Source organism: Pelodiscus sinensis, chromosome 4, assembly GCF_049634645.1.
Source record: "Pelodiscus sinensis isolate JC-2024 chromosome 4, ASM4963464v1, whole genome shotgun sequence".
In the NCBI taxonomy this organism is placed as follows: domain Eukaryota; kingdom Metazoa; phylum Chordata; order Testudines; family Trionychidae; genus Pelodiscus; species Pelodiscus sinensis.
Genome location: NC_134714.1, coordinates 23,982,482 through 24,002,791, shown reverse-complemented (window position 1 = coordinate 24,002,791; position 20,310 = coordinate 23,982,482). Strand labels below are relative to the sequence as shown.

General features: G+C 43.9%; 1 protein-coding gene across 1 annotated transcript; it reads left to right on the top strand.

Annotated features, from left to right (window-relative positions):
• The first annotated feature begins 6,060 nt into the window (after positions 1 to 6,060).
• Positions 6,061 to 20,310, top strand: SLC25A47 (solute carrier family 25 member 47). The gene is made up of 6 exons (XM_006123784.4): positions 6,061 to 6,277; positions 13,500 to 13,543; positions 14,923 to 14,994; positions 15,442 to 15,624; positions 16,473 to 16,743; positions 19,312 to 20,310. Exons 1-6 carry the CDS (start codon positions 6,250 to 6,252, stop codon positions 19,590 to 19,592), a joined length of 879 nt encoding a protein of 292 aa, XP_006123846.1. The 5' UTR covers positions 6,061 to 6,249; the 3' UTR covers positions 19,593 to 20,310.

Below are 20,310 nucleotides of genomic sequence, written 5' to 3'. Positions count from 1 at the left end.
CAGCCCTGTTGACACAGCACATGCTTAATTTCTTTGCAGGATCAGTACTTTAGTCTCCCTGATCATTCAGAGTAAATCCAGCCTGCTCCTCTGTAGCTTAGATGCCATCTGGATGTCAGAACTGGTGAGGTTCTACTGTGCAAGACAGGAGGCCCTATATGGGGATGTGGCATGAGCTGACCTCTCTCCCACTTTGCTTTCTCCTTTCCTCTCCAGTAGGCCTAAGGTCAGCCTTCCTTGTACAGCACAAAACAGCACAAAACAGTCGTCCTCCATTCATGGGCCATTACTGTTCCACTCCCAACTAACCTTATTGAACTGTTTACATTGACAATGTGTTGTGTTGGCGTCTCTTATCTCACTGAACTTTGCCAGACCTGTCTAAATTTTCAGAGATTAGCTCCTTTGGCCCCATAGTGTCTGAGCATGGAAAAATTGCTAGTACCAGCACCCTGCTCTATTAAAGCCACTCTTTTCTTCCCTCTCTCCCCCCAATAATTGGAAAATAAACCAATCCAAATTCCAGAAAATATTCACAATTTATCAGATAAACAATTAACCAATGGTAACATTTAGTTTGTATTTTCTAGCTCAGAAGGGGCCCTGGAGTAGAGCGTCAGTGTTTTTACTGATTAAGCAGCTGATAGCTGTGTTGTGATAGCTACCTTTGATACTGCCTATTTGATCAGCCAAAATAGTCCAGGTTTAATTCAGGTTACATTTGTTGATGTAGAGGACTAGATGACGTGTGTCCAGAAATGAGGTACAAAGCCATCCATCTCTAGATCATAAACATGAATCTTGTCCAGGTAGATAAGGACTGATTTCGGTTACCTGATGGCCCAGGGGCCTATCTGAAAAGATCTGGTGGTCTCAGTCTAGTTCCTATTGGATCAGGTGTGCCCAATGGAACCCACCAGCTTCACTACCACCTGAGCTGGCTCTGTGAGCAGAAAGACAAAGAAATGGCAGACAGGCAACCAACTCCCCAGAGTCCTAAAGAATGGTTCCCTCTAGTCCCGGTTTGAGCACAGCAATGAAGTGGCAGGAGGAATAGTGGATATGCAAAGTGTGGCTTCTATTGCTGCTCCTGCTTCATCATTAATCACAGCACCCAACCCTGCAGTGTCCTTTCTGGTTACTTGATAACCCATCTCTGGTGATTTTTGAGGTCATGTTATAATATGCTTTTGCCTTAACAAGATGTCCCCCATTAAACCTTCCACTGACAGCTCATTTAAAATTACTATGGCATCACTTGGGCTACTCCCTATCTGCTCCGGTGAAGTTGCCTGCGCAGGGGCGGCCATAGACTAGCAGCCAGCAACTGGTGCCCTAGGCAAACCATGCAATCGGCACCCCCACCTCCAAATCCCACAACGATATTGGGCCACCATTTGGTGCCCCATTTAACTTGGCGCCCTAAGCGACTGCCTAGTTCGCCTATATGGACGGGCCGCCCCGGTGGTCAAACATTATGTAACAGGTCTCTTAGCTGGCTAGCCTAAATTGAAACATACACTTTACATTTGGAAATGTCCAGTCTCTCTGGATAGACCAGTCATAAGGGATGGGATTTGGGACAAAACAAGCATCTTGGCTGGAGATTTTGTGGAATGTACTAAGCTGAGGTCAACAGGGAGTGAAATCACAAGACAGTAAACTGTGCTCCTAGCCTAGGTGAAAAGGCAAACCAAAAAAAAAAATGCTGATTGGAATGCCTTATGCATCAATGCACTTGCAATGCTTTGTGTCTATATATGATAGGACATTTTAGCAGTGGGCAGAGGGATAGCTTAGTGCTTTATGCATTGGCTTGCTAAACCTACGGTTGTGAGCTCAATCCTTGCAGAGGCCATTTAGGGCAAAAATTTGTCAGGGATGGTACTTGGTCCTGCTGTGAAGATGGAAGACTGGACTCAATGACCTTACAGTTCTAGGAGACAGCCAAATTTGTAATGTAACGCTATTGACTTTCAATAAATTATACCTGGGATGAAGTCAACACAAGTTCCTTAGCTCAGATTCACCCAACCAAAGCAAACTGAATAATTTCTCCCTAACATGGTTTGGAATCAACATGTGCTGTAGCTATGTACAATGAGCTTCCAAACTCAGTCCCATGATCCACAGCGTCTTAATTTATAAGTCTAGCAGAGACCACTGTAAACATAGATTCATAGGAGATTAGGGGTGGAAGAGACCTCTGGAGGTTATTTATTCCAACGCCCTGCTCCAAGCAGGATGAACCCCAGCTAAATCATTCCAGCCAGGGCTTTGGCAAGCCTGCCCTTAAAAACATCTAAGGATGGAGAGTCCACTGCCTCTCTAGGCAACATATTCCAGTGCGTCACCACCCTCCCAGTGAAATAGTTTTCTTTCCCAGTGCAATTTGAGACCATTGCTCCTTGTTCTGTCATCACTGAGAAAAGCCTCTCTTCATCCTCTTTGGAATTCCCCTTCAGGTAGCTGAGGGCTGTTATAGCCCTGGGTAAACTGTTCCAATAGTCGATTACCCTCATTGTTAAATAATTGTGCTTTATTTCCTGTCTCAGTTATGTCTAGATTTAGCCTCCAACCATTGGATCTTGTTATGCCATTGTCTGCTAGACTGAAGTGTCCACTGTAGGGCTATGTCTACACTCGCGGCTTCTTGCGCGAGTAATATGCAAATGAGGTTAAGCGGTGAATATCACTGAGCCTCATTTGCATACCTAATGAACCACCATTTTTTTCAGAAGAGTCTCTTGCGCAAGAAGGAGCATCTACACTGCCCCTTCTTGCACAAGAAAAACGCTCTTGCGCAATGCTGTTCTTCCTGAAAAGTAATGGGTGGAACGGCATTGTGCAAGAGGGTTTTTCTTGAGCAAGACGGGGCAGTGTAGACGCTCCTTCTTGTGCACGAGCCTCTTCTGAAAAAACTGGTGGCTCATTAGGTATGCAAATGGGGCTCAGCGATATTCCACGTTTAGCCTCATTTGTATATTACTCACGCAAGAAGCCGCGAGTGTAGACATAGCCTAGGTGTTTATGTTCTGTGAGCAAGTCACTTGTTAAACTAAATAGCTTGAACTCCTGCATCTATCACTCTACAGCAGGTTTTTCAACTCCTTAATTATCACAGTTCTTCTCTGAACTCTCTCCAGTTTATTAATATCCTTCTTGACTTGTGGACTCTAAAACTGGACGTATTGATGTAGTGTACTGTGTATGTTCATGCAATTAACTCAAAGCACCAGTTTCTAGCAAGTGAGCTGGCTGGAAAAAAAATATTTTGAACTTTTTTGGTGGAGAAAAAGGGGCACATTTTTGCTAACATACACAAAACAGGTAGCTCATCAGGGTACTATTGGGTTCCAACAGCATATGGATATGCCAAAATGGCACACAGTTCATGAAGGGAATCGCCAATTTTAAAGCCTTCATGGTTGGGGGGTCTGTCAAAGTTGTTCCCCACTCTGGCATGACAAATGCAGAAGTGGGGGCCCGCAAGAGCACCCCAAAACCTTGTCTTTACAGGCTTTGGTACAAAAACTTCCCCCCTAATATCCGGATTTTGGGAAATCCGCTGCCACCACCCAAGTAAGTCCAAGAAACCAGGGAAGAGATCACTAGGGAAACCTCCTCCCTAAGGTAAAACTCTCCCCTGCCCCAACATCTGTTTTGCTTGGAGTCGGGAAAAACAGAGGGGACACAAAAAATCAACCAGTACTGATTAATTTAAAAAAACCCAACTTTTATTATCACATCAAAACTACAGTTACAAACATAGCAAAGTGGCTAGATGGGAAGAGCCACCAATTGATATTCTCAGGGAACCCCATGGGTTAAAACTTAGTTACAGAGGAAGACCAAACACTTAACCAGTTCAGACATTAGTTCCAAATTCCCAAACCAGGAAAACAACAAAATCTGATGGACTACCTAAACTTTTCCCTACTTAAACATTGTAAGAAGTCCATTTTTGGAGAGAGAAGTGCCTTCCATCTCCCTTTATACCTGGAAGAAACGGCTCTGCTTTTCAGACCAAGGAGGGAAAGATAAAAACTCCTTTGACCCAGTTTAAAATTCCTACCTGCATTGTTACTGGCTGACCAGATACCTGGCTAGGAACAAAGTTAACCCCTTAGTCACCAGGTGCTGGTCAGCACTCCTGATTATGACAGAGTCTGACATAGTTGGTTTTCTACTAGAGTCATGACCATAGTAGTCAGCAGGAGAGCTCAGCTTCAGTTGCTGCATTCCCCAGCACCTTCTGTACTAAGCAAACAAAATAAATCCAGTTTACTCCAATCCCATCCTCAATTGTTGTTTTTTCTGTGCCCTCCCAAAGCATCAATTAGACTGAGGCTTTTTATAGCCCTCTGTTCCTGTGCGTGCAGTAACCGACAGGAGGTGCGACAGAAGGCTGCTCTACGAATATGAATGCTGTGGGATGTCAGAGCACCCACCAGGCCTTGCAGGGAGAGAGAAGGCATCAGCTCTGCATGACCAGCATTGCATAAGTTGACCTATAGATCAGGATCCCTGCTTCCCATCAGGGTGGAAAGGTTTGTGGGTGGGAAATTGGCACCGGCTTCCATGGAGAGGCCTCCTTCTCCCAAAGAGCTCCCACCTGAGAGGTCACCTCCTAGAGCTACAGAATGCTTCCCTTTTCAGAGACAGCTCCCTGGTGTTTATGAGCACCACTCTTCCATGGCTGATCCCCTCATGTATATCTCTCTCCACCTCTGCTGTTAAGAGTTGGCAAGGGTTGGCTGAGAGCTGTGCAAGGCTGAAGAACCCCAACCATAAGTAGGAAGGTCAAAGTGAATGGCATGGGAAAACGGGATGGCATGCTTTGCCTTTGGCGAGGTCTACACCAGGGGAGAAGGTATGTGAATGGTGTAGCCTGAGTTGACGTACCAGAGATTGAATTTCCATGGCGTCTCCACCGTGAGAAGTTGATGAGAGAAACTCTCCCAGGGTATGTCTACACTACCTTCCTAGTTCGAACTAGGAGGGTAATGTAGGCATACCGCAGTTGCAAATGAAGACCGGGATTTGAATTTCCCGGGCTTCATTTGCATAGGCGGGGAGCCGCCATTTTTAAAACCCCGCTGGTTCGAACCCCATGCAGCGTGGCTACACGGGGCACGAACTAGGTAGTTCGAACTAGGCTTCCTAGTTTGAACTACCGTTACTCCTCATTCCACAAGGAGCCTAGTTCGAACTACCTAGTTTGTGCCCCGTGTAGCCACGCTGCACGGGGTTCGAACCAGCGGGGTTTTAAAAATGGCGGCTCCCCGCTTATGCAAATGAAGCCCGGGAAATTCAAATCCCGGGCTTCATTTGCAAGTGCGGTATGCCTACATTACCCTCCTAGTTCGAACTAGCGGGGTAGTGTAGACATACCCCCAGTGACTTCCCTCACTCTTCACGACCCAGTGGAGTTGATAGGGGCATAATCAGTGGTTGATTTAGTGGGTCCTTACTAGACATGCTCAATTGAACTTTGGGAGCTCAACCTCTGCAGCATTGATCTCCCAATAAGTGGAGACAAGCCCTTTGAGTGTGAAGGAATCTAATTTGAAGCAGTGCTTGTGGGTGACTCTTCCAAAATCTCCACTCCTGTATACTCTGCACCTAGGCAAGTGATGGAAAAGATCATCTCCTGTGGTAGTTAATACAACAGAGATGATGTGGCCTCTCCCTGTTTCTCATCACAGCTGGCCCACAACATTTTGGCACCTGAGGCGGGGAGCTCTAATGATGCCCCCATATGCACATATGCACCAGCAGCAGACACAATTTTCTACACTCTGGGTCCTAGTGGTGCCCCCCCACCCCCCTCACAGTCTGGCACCTAAGGTGGCCACCTCAGTTCGCCTCATGGTAAAGCCAGCCCTGTTCTTCATCATTGTTTTATAAGGCTGAGCATGTAGGGATTTGCAGGGCAAAAGGCACTGGAATAGAGGTTTCAGGTCAATGGTCTGCTTCGCCTCTTCATGAGATTATTTATTCACAATATTCTTGGAACCAATTCAATCTTTGTTTCTTCCTGCACATATATAGTTCATCAAGTTTCCCCAGAGTACATAACCTCTGGAGGAAGGTGGAGTTAGCTGGGTTAGCTTTAATATATTACGGACGATATCATTTCCAAAAGACTTAAGTTGGATTGTGTGTGGAAAGATTGAATTTTCCTCCTTGCTTCCTCTACAAGCCCAACATTTGATCAGGACAGTCAAAGCAGCAGACTTTGCGCAGATGGAGTTCATTGCTGGAGCCATTGGAGGTAAATAAACACATAAAATAGAATATGACGAAAGCTGTGTTTCCTTTTAATTCACAGGCAGAGTCTAATGCCGCAATGATAATGCTACAATTAAGGGGTTGTCCATGATTTATTGAGAAACCACTATTTAAAAAAGTATTCTGCTAATTTAATTTAAGGATCAGCAAACTTAGAAAATGTTAAATGAATATAATTAATCAGCTGATTAGCTGAGGTGATTGCTAGGCAATGCTCAGCCTAAGTCCAAAAATACTGAACAAAACAACACGAAAACCCACATGACAGGATACAACAAGATGGGACAAACTGAATGAAGATATTGGCAGTCTCAGCTTGTATAGTGCAGCCTGTTATCTGATATCCTAGGGGATATGAAGTATTGTTAGACAAGCAGGCATGGAACAACTGAGGTAATTTACAGTATAATTAATAGCGTGGAGAAATGACTATTTCAATTAGCACAGAGCTTTGGATAAGTGCCATTTAGAAAACCTTATTTCCAATTTTAGGGGTTGTTTCAATGCAGTTTTAGGTTATGGGGGGTGCTTGTATGTATAATTAAGTTAGCTTTGTTTTAAACAATGAAACTCAGTCAGCAAAGAGTATGGTCTAATTACCTGGGAAATTTTGAGAGAGGAAAGCACTACATGATTAAGAATGATCAGACGTGGAGAAATGCAATGTCATCTTTGCTAGAGAGCGTCAGAGACATTTGACATATGGCTGAGACATATGTTACAAGCAATTCCAACCAGGCTTCCAGAACCTCTGAACTTTGGCAGCCCTTTGCTGGTCAATTCAGGAGAGGTTTATTGCCAATGCAGGGAGTTATATAGGAGAACATACTGAAGGTCTGCCTCTATGTGATAATTGGGAGTCACAGTGTAGGGATGTAATAGTACAGTTGATTAACCTATTAACTGATGAGCAAAAGCTCATAGGTTAATGCTATAGACTGCACACATTTCCCTCCCCTACCCAACCAGTACATTTTTTAGCAGGCTGGTCAGCAGCCTGGCTCAGTTCTGGCTTATGCCGGGTCCAGGACCTATCCCCGCTGTGGCTCTGCATTTAAAGAGTATTAGGAGCTGGGTGGGCAGGTAGCCCGGCTCAGTTCCAGTTCGTGCAGTGTCCAGGAGCACAGACACTGACCCCCCCTCCTCCCCTCCTTCAGACAGGGGCTGCTGCCACCTCGAACTGCAGCAGAAGGAGCAGCACAGGGGGTACATCTAGACTACATGGCTCCGTCGACGGAGCCATGTAGATTTGTTGTTTTGGCAAAGGCAAATGAAGCCGCAATTTAAATGATCGCAGCTTCATTTACATTTACATGGCTGCTGCGCTGAGCCGACAAACAGCTGATCGGCTGTTTGTCCGCTCAGTGAGCTAGTCTGGATGTTCCCCCTGTCGACATCAAAGCCCTTTGTCGGCAGCCCCGGTAAACCTCATTCCACGAGGAATAATGGGGCTGCCGACAAAGGGCTTTGATGTCGACAGGGGGAACGTCCAGACTAGTGTGCGAGCCGACAAACAGCTGATCAGCTGTTTGTCGGCTCAGCGCAGCAGCCATGTAAATGTAAATGAAGCCGCGATCATTTAAATCGCGGCTTCATTTGCCTTTGCCTATGTGTTTAATCTACATGCCTCTGCCGACAGAGGCATGTAGTCTAGACACAGCCAGGGTGACAAGCAGCCAGTCCGCAAAAGGAGCTGGTTTTTAAACTATCTTCCTTCATGGACTAGCTCCCACCTGGCACCTCGCGGTGCTGCCAGCCCTGCCCTCAGGGACTATAGAATAGTTGACTAACCGATAAGAATTCATAAGGTTACTCGACTATTCAGTTAACCGATATTTAACATCCCTAGCTCAGTGAGCCTGGGTGGGATCTGCAATGACCTCAGGAGTAGGAGAGATGGATTTAGTCCCTTCATTGTGGTTCCTTTCTCTTCTCAGTTCTCAGTCATTGGACTGTGTGGTGGTTTGGGATCTTGGGCACTGGAGGGATATGGTTGACAATGACAAACTGTGAGAAAGAATCTTTAAGCCTTGTTACCAACTGCCAGATTGGGCAGCAGCTGTGCAGTAAGTGTATCTGTGGGAATGGGAATAGCAGACACTCAGTACTTGTTGGGTCCTGCTCTAGATAGATGCACCAGGGAGATGGCCATCCCTCTGTAATCCAAATTTTTGCTTATTTTAAACGCATCACATCGCAATGCACACAGAATCCTCCTACCTATTCCCTCAGGCAAACTTGCTGCTTTTCTATGCTGTGCAAGAAAGCAAGCTCCTCTGAGAGATTTTGTCCGGTATCTAGAGACGTTGAATGTAAATCAGTGGGAATTCTGTCTCTGCAAGGACATTAGGAGCTGTCCCAGTACCTTTTATTAGCAGTCTGATGTGGATGATGCCATTAGCTCTTTGAGGGGCATTTCCCAGATCAGAGATTTCCTCTGAGAACAGATATTTGTGGTTGAATTTTCCTGAGTCCTGCATTGATCTATGACTTGTGTTTGATTCTCTCATTTCTGACAAATGTTAGAGAGTTGAAGTGTCTTGTCTTGTGTATTTACACATTTCAAAATATGTTGCAAACAACTGAAATGGCAACATGACAGTGTTTCTGTTTAATTAGCTGCACTCCTGAGACCTTGACCTGTTTTTGCTTTTCAGAGAAAACACTATATGGCTTCTATTGGAGGATAGCAAAGAGGCTCAGCCCCTTTAAAATCCTGGCTGATGTCTATGGTGAAAATATCCAAGATGATAGGTTATCTACAAGCACAAACATGCACAGAACTATTTTGCAGCTCCTCACATGTGCACGTGCATCATGCACATGCACACAACCTATTTCACAGCTCCTTGCCCTGTCATTGCATCTGACGCTATTGAACAAGTTTAGAATCCAGGGAAGGTTTGAGCACACATTTACACTATGGGAGACATGCCTGAGAGAAATCAGAGGATGTCTGTTATTTTTTCATTGAAGACCATCTGCATAATTTGCATCTTCTCAATCCATATCCTCACAGGACTCACAAATATGTTACTTGTCAGGAACTGCTGGTGCAGAGAGGCACAAGCGGCTGTGATAACTGAATACATAAAAAATGAAACAAAATAAACAAACAAAAAATAGATGGATTGGGGATAAAGACAAGGACTCAGAAGACCTGGGTTCAGTTGCTTACATGGGTGACATTTGCATGTGTCTCAGTTTCCCCATCTGTAAAATGAGACCTGTGATTCTAGTCTCCCTTGTAAAGTGTTTTGAGATCTACTGCTGAAAAGCTCTATACAAGAACTAGGTAGTATTATTAAAACCCAATGGGTCCTCAACTTGATTTCACTGTTTATTTTCTATTCAACCTCCAGCAGCCAGGCACTATCTTATTGAGCAGGCTCTTTCTATAGGTTCTGCCTCCCCTATGCATTCTATTCAGAGTGGATCTTGTTTGGTTTTGCTGTGTAAACAGTACAACTGACTCAGGCAGCTGGCATGTCCTCCTGCCTCCTAGGTGTAGGCACCTGTGAGCAACAGGGCAGCTCCTTAGCTCCTCTCTCCCTGCAGTGTCTGGTCTGGGAAGGGGGAGAAGGGACCTTGTGTAAGCTACACACCTACTGGGTGTGGTGTACTGTTCCACCTATGTGGTGTACGTATCTCACCTTTCTTTGGGGATGTGCTCATGTTTGGGGCTGTGGTGACTCAGTAAAGCAGCCACCATTTTTACTTCTCCCATGTCGCAACTCTGGCCAAAGTCACCAAGATGGCCTTGCTATAAAAGAGCTGAATTTACTACGCTCTTTACTTTGTGAATCTCTAGGAAATGTAACAACAGTATAATTTCCTCAGCTCCAAAAAAGGGTTTATAGTGCACATTAAGACAAGTAAATCAGCTTTCAAAACAACAGGACTAGTCACCATAAATGTCCCATTGATACGACTCCATTGTCACAGAGCCTGATTTCTTTTGAGGTCACTTGCAGGTCATGTGTTAAGCAGAAGTTAATCGTTCTGTGAGCTGTAATATCAAAAAATACTTTGTGTTTAGGTATTGTTGTTGAATGGAGGAGTGAGATATTTCGAACCATCGGCTGAGAAATATGGTGGAACGTAATGGCCATAATGAAAATCGATTTATTTTTGTTAAGTAAAGAAACATACAAGAAAAAGGTGGCACTGCCCATCCTCCCAAATGGTGACAGTAACTTTGCCTCCTAGAATTATTGAACTTTCAACTCTAGTGACTATTTTAATACCCAGAAATGTTCCTTGGTTTCTATATTTGGGGCAGACAAATCCCTAATGCATGCTAAAAGCTATGTCTTTACTGTCACCTCTTGGTAATAAATGTCAGCTGGTTCCCAGACAAGTTTTGTTGACCAGCGTGATATTGTGTATACCCCATCATTATGCCTCCTTGGCACCATCACAGTGGGGTGACCCTTTAAGTTTGCCTAAGCTAAAACAGCAAGGTCAGTTCTGCCATGTTGATTTGCAAAGCACCCACTTGGTTTGTGCTGCATGTTGTCCACAGCATTACCATCCGGACATTGCATCACATCACTGTGCAAGGATTCTAAATTCAGCTTGGCTCCTTTTCAAGGCCCGTTTCCTCGTTAAGCATTAATCCTTTGTTTTTGTTCATCTTTTGCACTGTATTGGGGTGTTCACTGCACATGCAAAACACACAGAAGTGACACTTGCTTTATGGCAGTGGTCTCCAACCTTTTAAAGTATGAGATCCCTTTTTGAATTTAAGTGCAATCCAGGATCTACGTCAAACCCAGATACCTTTGCCCCACCTCCTTTGTGCCCCTTCTCCAAGGCCTCGCTCCTGCTCACTTCATCCTTCCTCTCTCCCCCATATTTCCTCCCTTTCATCTGATGGGGCAGAGGATTGGGGTGCAGGCTTTGGTTTTGGGCTAAGGGATTTGGAGCTTGAGAGGGGCTCTGAGCCTAGGTCAGGAGTTGGGGTGCAGTAGGTGGTTCAGGGTAAGGCTCTGTAAGGGAGTCTGGGTCTTGCGGGGCTCAGAGCTAGAGCAGGAGTTTGGAGTACAGGAGGGGGTTCATGACTGGGGCAGGGATTCAGGATGCAGGCTCCAGCTGGATACAGCTTACCACAGGTGACTCTTGTGGGGTGGTGCAGTGAGGCTAAGGCAGGCTCACCCCTGCCCTGGCCCTGCACCACTCTCAAAAGCAGCCAGCAAACTACCTCCCTCCCAAACCCTGTTGTGCTCCCCACCCCTTCTGTAGAGCTAGAATACAGGGTGGGAGAGGGGAACAGCTCCAAGGCAAAGGGCAGGAGCAACGGAAGTGCCAACCCTCGACAGCTTCTTGGCCAGACCAGTCAAGTTCACCTCTCAGAGGCTCCAAGATCTACCAGTAGATCCTGAGCTATTGGTTGGTGACCATTGCTTTATGGGCTCAATCCTGGAAGGTGCTGGATGCCCGCAACTCCCACTGAGTTGGCTGGGGCTTCCTATGCGGCTCTTGAAGAGTGCTCAAAAATGTGCTCCAACTTTGACCTATGAAGTTATAGAATGCAATCACCGGCTATCTCTGCTTAGATCAAGACGGGAGTCTTGCTGGCTGGAACCTGTAGCCTCTAAGGACAAACTCTCCTCCATTAACATCATTCTGTATTATTTAATACTTCTGGTATAATAGCAGAGGCCCTAGAAGGGGTGATTCAGTAACATCCAGAGGCCTAAGTGTTACCAAGGGGGAGACAGTGTGCCACATATGAAGGCTTAGTTCTTGCCCCAGAGACTTTACAGTCTAAAACAGGTGTGGGCATTCATTTTTAATGGGGGGGGGCCGGGGGCACTCCAAGATTTTGGCAAGTGGTCGAAGGCCACACTTCTGTGCAGGGGGCACGGGGTCTGGGATGGTGGATGGGGTGTAGAAGGGAGCTTAGGATAGAGGACTCAGATGCAGGAGGGAGTGTGGGGTCTGAGAGAGAGAGTTTGGGTGAAGGAGGGGGTTATGATCTGGGGCAGGAGCTTGGGGTGCAGGGTCCAGGAGGGGTTATGGGTGCAGGAGAGGATTCTGCACTTGGGGAGGGGTGTTGGAGAGGGTTCAGGGTCTGGGAGGGAGTTGTGACCTGGGAGAAGGGGAAAAAGGGGGTTCAGAGGGTTTGGATGATGATATGGGGCAGGGGAATGGGGTGCAGGATCAGGGAGGGGTATGTGTGCAGGAAAGGATTCTGGCCTGGGGGAGGGGTGTAGAAGAGAGTGCAGCACCTGGGAGGGAGTTGTGGCCTGGAGGAGGCGGGGAGAGGGGATACAGAGGGTTTGGGTGGTGTCCTGAGTAGTTGGGAGGAAAGTGGGAGTGGGGTACCAGAGGCAGTCTCTGATTGGGAGGTGCTTATCTAGGTGGCTCCCAGCCAGCAGCTCTCCAGAAACCTGAGACAGGATCCCTATGTGTGCTGTGCGGGCTACTCCATGTGACTCCAGCACAGGGAGGGAGGGAGAGAGCAAGGGGCAGGGGGGAGTGAGGAGGCTTCATTTGCTGCCCCTGCCTTCAGCAAAATTTCTCAGCTCTTATTGTCTAGAAACTGGCCAATGGGAGCGGAGGGATTTTGCCAGGGGGCAGGGACAGCACACAAAGCTTTTGACTCCCTGCCCAGACTGCACAGCAAGTAGTGGCTTACTGTTTAAAGTGGCTGCAGCTGCTCTTTAGTGAGTGTGCCGGCGAGGTGGCGGCAGGCCGAATCCGGTCTGCTAGCTGCCTCTTACCCATCCCTGGTCAAAAATGAGAAAGGACATAAAAAAGGCAGGGAAATAGGAAACAAACAACTATTTTCTTGATATCACCTGTTAAAACTCCAGACACAACAGAAGTCCACTGTCAATACGGCACTGCACAGTCCATGAAATTAGCATTGTGCATAGCATATTCTTAGCAACACCTCTTACTTTGTCTTTTCCAAACTTGGCTTGCCCTATGCTGCTGTTATCTCTGGCATAGGTTTTTTTTTTTTTTTTTGGTCATTCTGAAATTTTTATTTACATTTGTCTCAGCCTCTCTTTTTTTGCATCTTTGTTGTTTGACAAGCTTTCTGGCTCCCTACATATTAGAGATATGCTATCAAAACCAACTTGACTTTCTTGAATTAAATTTCACTGCAATTCATTTAATTACTTCCTTTATGTTAGAAAAATGGCCCTGTAATTGTGTATATTTTTAACCTGGTTCAATAAAATGTCTTTCAGGTGGCTTATGTGTTGCTGTAGGTTATCCACTGGATACAGTAAAGGTATTGTTTGAACTTTACTTCTAAAACTTAAGTTCTCTCTCTTGCCCATTTTTCTACATTTCGCCCCATTTAGTAAATCCACTCAATGTGCAGCGGCAGTCAAAAAAGCAAATAGAATGCTAGGAATAATTAAATAAGGGACTGAGAATAAGACAGAGAATATCTTACTGTGTCTATATAAATCCATAGTGCACCCACATCTTGAATACTACATACAGATGTGGTTGTCTCATCTCAAAAAAGATATCTTGGCATTGGAAAAAAGTTCAGGAAAGGGCAACAAAAATGATTAGGGATATGGAATGGCAGCCATATGAAGAGAGATTAATATGACTGGGACCTTTTAGCTTGGAAGAATGATGACTAAGAGGGGATATGATAGAGGTCTATACATGACTGGTGTGGAAAAGTAAATAAGGAAAAGTAATTCATTCATGCTTAAATTCGACACTTTATGCCTGAGTTTGAATAAAGAATCTAATTACCTTACTCATTACAAAGATAGCTTCCCCAATTATCACCTCTAATATCATTAGCTCACAGACATTTACCTTCCCTCCCCCATCCCCTTCTGTTCTGAAATTTGATTTGTCCTTTTCATATGTGTTCATATGTGTTTTTAATTGTATCCTTTGGTATATATGGTTGTGACAATTTTCTTCCACTATTTGAGCTGAGGAAGTGGGTCTGGCCCACGAAAGCTCATCACCTAATAAACCATCTTGTTAGTCTTTAAAGTGCTACATAGTCCTGTTTTTTGATTCAGCTACACCAGACTAACACGGCTACATTTCTATCACTTTACTTTTCCCCATAACACAAGAACTTGGGATCACTAAAGGCAGCAGGTATAAAACAAACAAAAGGAAGTTTTTCTTCACATAACACACAGTCAACCTGTGGAACTCCTTGCCAGAGGATGTTTTGAAGACCAGGACTTTAACAGTGTTCAAAAAAGAACTAGATAAATTCATGGACAATAGGTCGTCCAATGGCTGTTGGCCAGGATGGGCAGGAATGGTGTCCCTAGCTTTTGTTTGTCAGAAATTGGGAGTGGGTAACAGGGAATGGATCACTTTATGATTAATTGTTCTGTTCATTCCATCTGGGGCACTGAGCATTGGCCACTGTCAGAAGACAGGATACAAGGCTAGATGAACCTTTGGTCTGACTGAGTATGGCCATTTGTATGTCCTTATGTTAGTGATGTAACTGAATGCTTTAATTTTTTCTTTCAAATTCTTTATACAAATGCATTCTATAATTAACACCTGATAGTGTCTGCGGTCAGCTTGTTTGAGGACAAGATGTTACCGCAAATAAAATAGTGTGGTATTAAAATATTCATTAATATTTTCTGAATGTGTTGTCCTTTATAGGTGAAAGTTCAGACAGAGAGGAGCTATAATGGAATTTGGCACTGCATTCGAGAAACATACAAAGCAGAGAAAGTAAGTACATCTGGTTTAATACATTAAATTTATCATAAAGGCAAGTGTAACAAGAGGAACAATGATCCTATGAATCCACTTGTTAGCAGGTGATGAACCCGCTGAATGATGCTAAGTGCGTCATGCTGATTCATATTGCAAGTAGCCCATCAATTCCATTCTAGATAGAAGGGAGAAGAGATCTTAGAAGTGACCAAAGAGAACCTAGAGTTTGGAATGGGCAACCCTGAGACTGGACTGTACAAATAGCCAGCCCTGGGGAGAAGACTTAGGTTGAAGTTTATTTTATTGTTAATTTGTTAAGAAAGCTAACTTCAGGGTCAGGGTGAGTTTTGATTCTACAGTGTATTGATTGTGTTTTAGAGCAGACTTTGGTAGGGTATTTGCATTAAGGTACAGGTTATTTCCTTTCTTATCCATTCTTTCTCTTTCTCTCTTTCAAACCAGGTATCGGGATTTTACAAAGGCATGTCACTGTCAGTCTGTACAGTGTCGCTTGTTTCTTCTTTTTCATTTGGCGCATACAGAAACTTCCTTTATAACATCTGCAGATTAAGATACGGCACTTCAGATGCAAAACCATCAAAAGTGGATATTTCTGTTGCAGGATGTGCTACTGGTGCTGTTCGGGTAAGTAAATCACAGAAAAGGCCACACAAAATATACTGTTTCCATATATGTGAAGCTGGAAAGATAGTGAATAGCTTTTGTTCAGACCTTATAGGAAGGTCATTGAAACCCACTGTTTCTAATAACCCTTTGTAATCTTGCAAGAGATTTTTTTTTTAAAGAAGCTCTACTCTTCCTTGGTTGTGTCCACATATGTTGGTTTGGATGGTAGAGTGACTCAGTCTTTCTGGGCATCTGACATTGTTTTTATTTTAGAGAAAAGGATTAAAATATTTAAAAACACTTATAATGAATTACAAATTTGTATTTCCTTGCTCCATCTGGTGGACCATTCAGTAAATAATTTTTCATAGCGGGTCACATTATATAGTTCAATTTACTACCCAGATTAATTCAGGAAAATCAAATAGCAAAGATTTCTCATCTCAGTTTAATGTCTCATATTGTTAATGGCAGTAGTTCCAGCCCACTGGTACATGTATTAGAATTGGTATAATGTACTGTTAACTTATGATTCCCTCCTTCCTTCCCTAATGGCCTGACTACTTGTTCTTACTGTTCAGTACAGTCTAATGGGCTTCTGTACTATGCCCCAGTGAACCACCTTTGCCTGCCTCTCATCCCACTCTGTGCCACTGTGTGCCTCATGCTTAGGTGGCTCCACGCTTGAGGTCTTCTAGTTGCTCTATGATGATTTAGGATGTGCTCAGTTGAATTGGAGGAGGCTGGGAATGGTTAGCCTTAGGCGATCTACTATTGCCTGGAAAAGTCAAGTGTGAAGGCAGGATAATGACGTTAATTCAAATTCTGTGAAAGTTTAAAAGTTGTACGTTTTTTAAATTTCCCAGGTGGTGCTAACATCGCCAACTGAGACAGCTAAAGTTCGAATGCAAACTCAGAAGCAATCACATTGCTCAGTTACAGCTTCCCACCTCCCTAAGCCCAAGTATCAAGGTCCTGTGCATTGTCTGAGGATGATAGTGAAGGAGGAAGGCTTTCGAGGCCTATACAAAGGTTGTTCAGCATTACTGTGCCGGGACTGCCACTCATTTGCAACATATTTCCTAACCTATAATATGCTATGTGAGTGGCTGACTCCAGCTGGAAAAAATAAACCAGGTACGTGGAGAAAAAGGGCATGGATATTTTGAGTATACACTCTCTGTACCTATCTCCTTGAAAGTTTGTCTCAGAAAAGGTCCTTATTAAAGGCTGATGAACACTGGCTTTCATCCACCAGGCTTACAATTATTGCATTTATATACTGCCATTCATTCAATTGGCTCCCAAAATAATTTATTTACTGAATGCACAATTTATATATAGTAAAATATGTCTGAGGTGACTATTTTAATGTATCAATAAGTCGTTCAGTGTTGTTTTCATCACTCTCTAATTAGACCCTGCAAGCTAAACAAAGTAGAGTGGGATTCCTTGAATAAGTGGCATGTAGTGGACACCCAAAAATGATTTCTCAGTCAATAGGAATCACATTGCTTAGGAATAAATTCAGCCACCTCTGGGATGAAAGAGGACACATATTTACAAATGCAAAATGATCTTACTAAAGTTGTGTAGGATAGGACGCAAAAATTGTGATATGTGTTTGAAGATGCAGATGCTATTTACTCTAAAAAGAATGGAATTGAAATTTGACTGAACATGTTGGGGATGACACACCCAGTCTTAGATGATGTGCGAGGGATTGAGGAAACCATCCAGTTTACGGTAGGGCAGCGTTCTGCAGTAATACACTAGGGCTAGGACATTGGTTCTGTACTCAGGAGTTAATCCTACAAGGTGCCAAGTAGTTTGAACTCTCATTTGATTAAATCCTTTAACAAAGGATTTAATTTAATCAGAGAGAGTGGCAAGTCCTCAGTCCCTTTCCGGACTGAATTCTAGAGGGGGGGCAGTTAGTGCATCATCACCACCACTTCCTGCAGGATGTGAGTCTTCTTTGAGCAATCTCCCATCTGGGTGGTTTCCCACCCAACTCTGTTTGGGTTGTGAAAGCAGACCAACTTCATGAGACTGTAATTATTCCAAATGTAGCAATCTCTTTCATGCACTCGGAACGCTTAGTTCCCAAGCTATGCACCTTCTTTGCAGATAGCGATGGGGAGGGATTCCAGCAAATGAGACAAAACAATCATTCTACATTCTGCAGCACTGTATGCTCTACATGCTGAGGCTGTAATCTGAAAGCCAAGGCCTTTGCATTATCCCAGACACAGCAACAAAAAATGCCTTAAGGTTCTTAATAGGCAAATAACCCCAAAATGCCTCCCCTTTGGGCTAAGCCTAACTGTGAGATATTTCTGCAAAGATTATTCTTGGGGAGAAAGTTATATAAGAAATTGGAATTGGGGGAGAGGGAGGACTCCAGCTGCAGAGAAACTGAGCACCCAAGAGTTGGAGACATTCATCATCATGTTCCAGGCAAGTTCCAGGGCAGCCTTAACTACAATGTCTCAAAAACAAATACTATATTAAAATAGGTAAAGTGCCTCCCGCCACATGTCTTACAACGCTACATGAACACTGAGTATGCTGTGAAATCAAAATGTAGCACACTGAAAATATTGGAACAATATATAATATGCAGGTGATAGATACTCTGTAGAATACTACTACACCCAATACAAGATAGCTATCTGGAGTAAGAAGTTCCAAAGCCTAGTTTCATTAAGAGCACAACTTTGACTTCTTCCCCTTTACGAATTGCATAAATCAGTGGTCACCAACCAGTAGAGCCTTTAGTGGTAGTTCCTAGAGCCTATGACAGGGGATCCTGACTACTTTGGCCAGGAGGTTATCAAGTACCAGCACTTCAACTGCCCTTCCCCACACTGCCTTGCTGCTCCTGCCCTCTGCCTTCGAGCTGCTGCCTGTTTGTCTCCTGCTTGCTGTGCAGGATGGAGGAGACTGAGGAGGGGGGACGCTGAGATGTTAGGGTATCCACTTCCCTCCACTCCTGTACCTCAACTCCACAAAGTGAGCAGGGTGGGGCCTTAGAGAAGAGATGGGGCAGGGCCAGGGCCTCGGGGAAAGACGAGGAAGAAGGAGGGGAAAGGATATTTGGGTTTGAGGTAGACCCTGGATTGACTTAAATTTAAAAAGTGATCTTGTGCTCGAAAAGGTTGGAGACTACTGGCATAAATGGTCAAGCGCACTGCAGATTTATTTAACTTTATTTCAGCATCAGGTCAGGCCCTGGTCACAACTGGAGGCATGATATGAAACTTGATCATATATTAGCAGTGCTGTCTGAATTATTATATAGTTTAAGGGGCGTATATACTTTAGTGATGGGAATAATACAACCTCCTGGAAAGATTAGAATGGTCAGATGTGGCATGATAAATCTAGTGGACTGACTGAACTTCAGTTGAAGTCAATAGAAAGTCCAGCCACATGAGGAGACTCTGATCTCACTTATAGTGTCATAATGCTATTGATATCAGTGGTGTTACTTCAGACTTAGAGTGTTGTGAGATCAGGCACACTGTACAAGGCTAATTGTTAGTAAAACTGTCTCTTTCTGCAGGTTTTGCTCTTCTCCTAAAACTGTTCACAGTGTTAGCTTTGAACAAATAGCTGAGAAAGGTCTCTCTGGAAATGCTTAGCACTGTATCATTACCAAGCTCTGATTAACTACTTCTGCTGTTGGTTTTCTTTTGGCAGACATACCGACAGTGCTTATTTCTGGTGGCAGTGCTGGAGCATTGGGGTGGGCCGTGGCTACTCCTATGGATGTAATTAAATCGCGGATGCAAGTAGATAACTTGGGACAGTGCAAGTACAGAGGACTCATACACTGCATCAGAGTAAGTGTGAGAGAAGAAGGAATAAGAGTTCTTTTCACAGGACTTGGATTAAACTGCATTCGTGCTTTTCCTGTGAACATGGTGGTATTTGTAACATATGAAGCTGTAATGAGACTTGCAGAACGTCTTATGAAGTAAAAGCATATTACATCACTCGGTTCTAAGGTGGCTGCTTCCTCTGAGAAGGCTTTTCATATAACAGATCACGCAGACAACAGTCCATCAAGAGAGGACTTGAGTGAAATCAGTAGACTTATGGGGAAGAGAAATACAGAACTGGAGAGAAATGGTTGATTACTACTACACCAAGTCCATCTAGTTGTCTCATCAAGTTGTCTCCTACCCTTGTACAAACTTCATCTAACTTGTGTAGCACCCTGTAATTGTGCCTCCGTGAGACACAACTGAAAATACTGAATTCAGGACAAGGTTCTGAAAAATAGGGTAGATACACCCCAAAACTAATGGTTATTTTTCCATAAGATATACCAAACCAGCAACAAAGGTAAACTTCTGTTTCATCATACTGGCTAACAAGAAGTGAGAAAAGCAATTTCCTTAATCATTGCAGTCCTTGTATTACCAACAAAACACCAAACTTATTTACCAGTGGTCATTTAAAACCAGTTTAATCAGATAAAAAGGTTCTTTTGATCCCAAAGGACCCGTCACATACCCAGGTCAATATATAACTCAGATCTTACTCAATAAGAATGCTGTTTCTAAAATCTAACGATTTATTTATAAAAAAGGTGAGAATAAAAAATGGTTAAAGGAATCAAATACATACAATACTTGCAAAGGTATTGTTTGTTCAGGCTTGTAAAAATGACGGAATAAACTGTTGGCTTGTTAA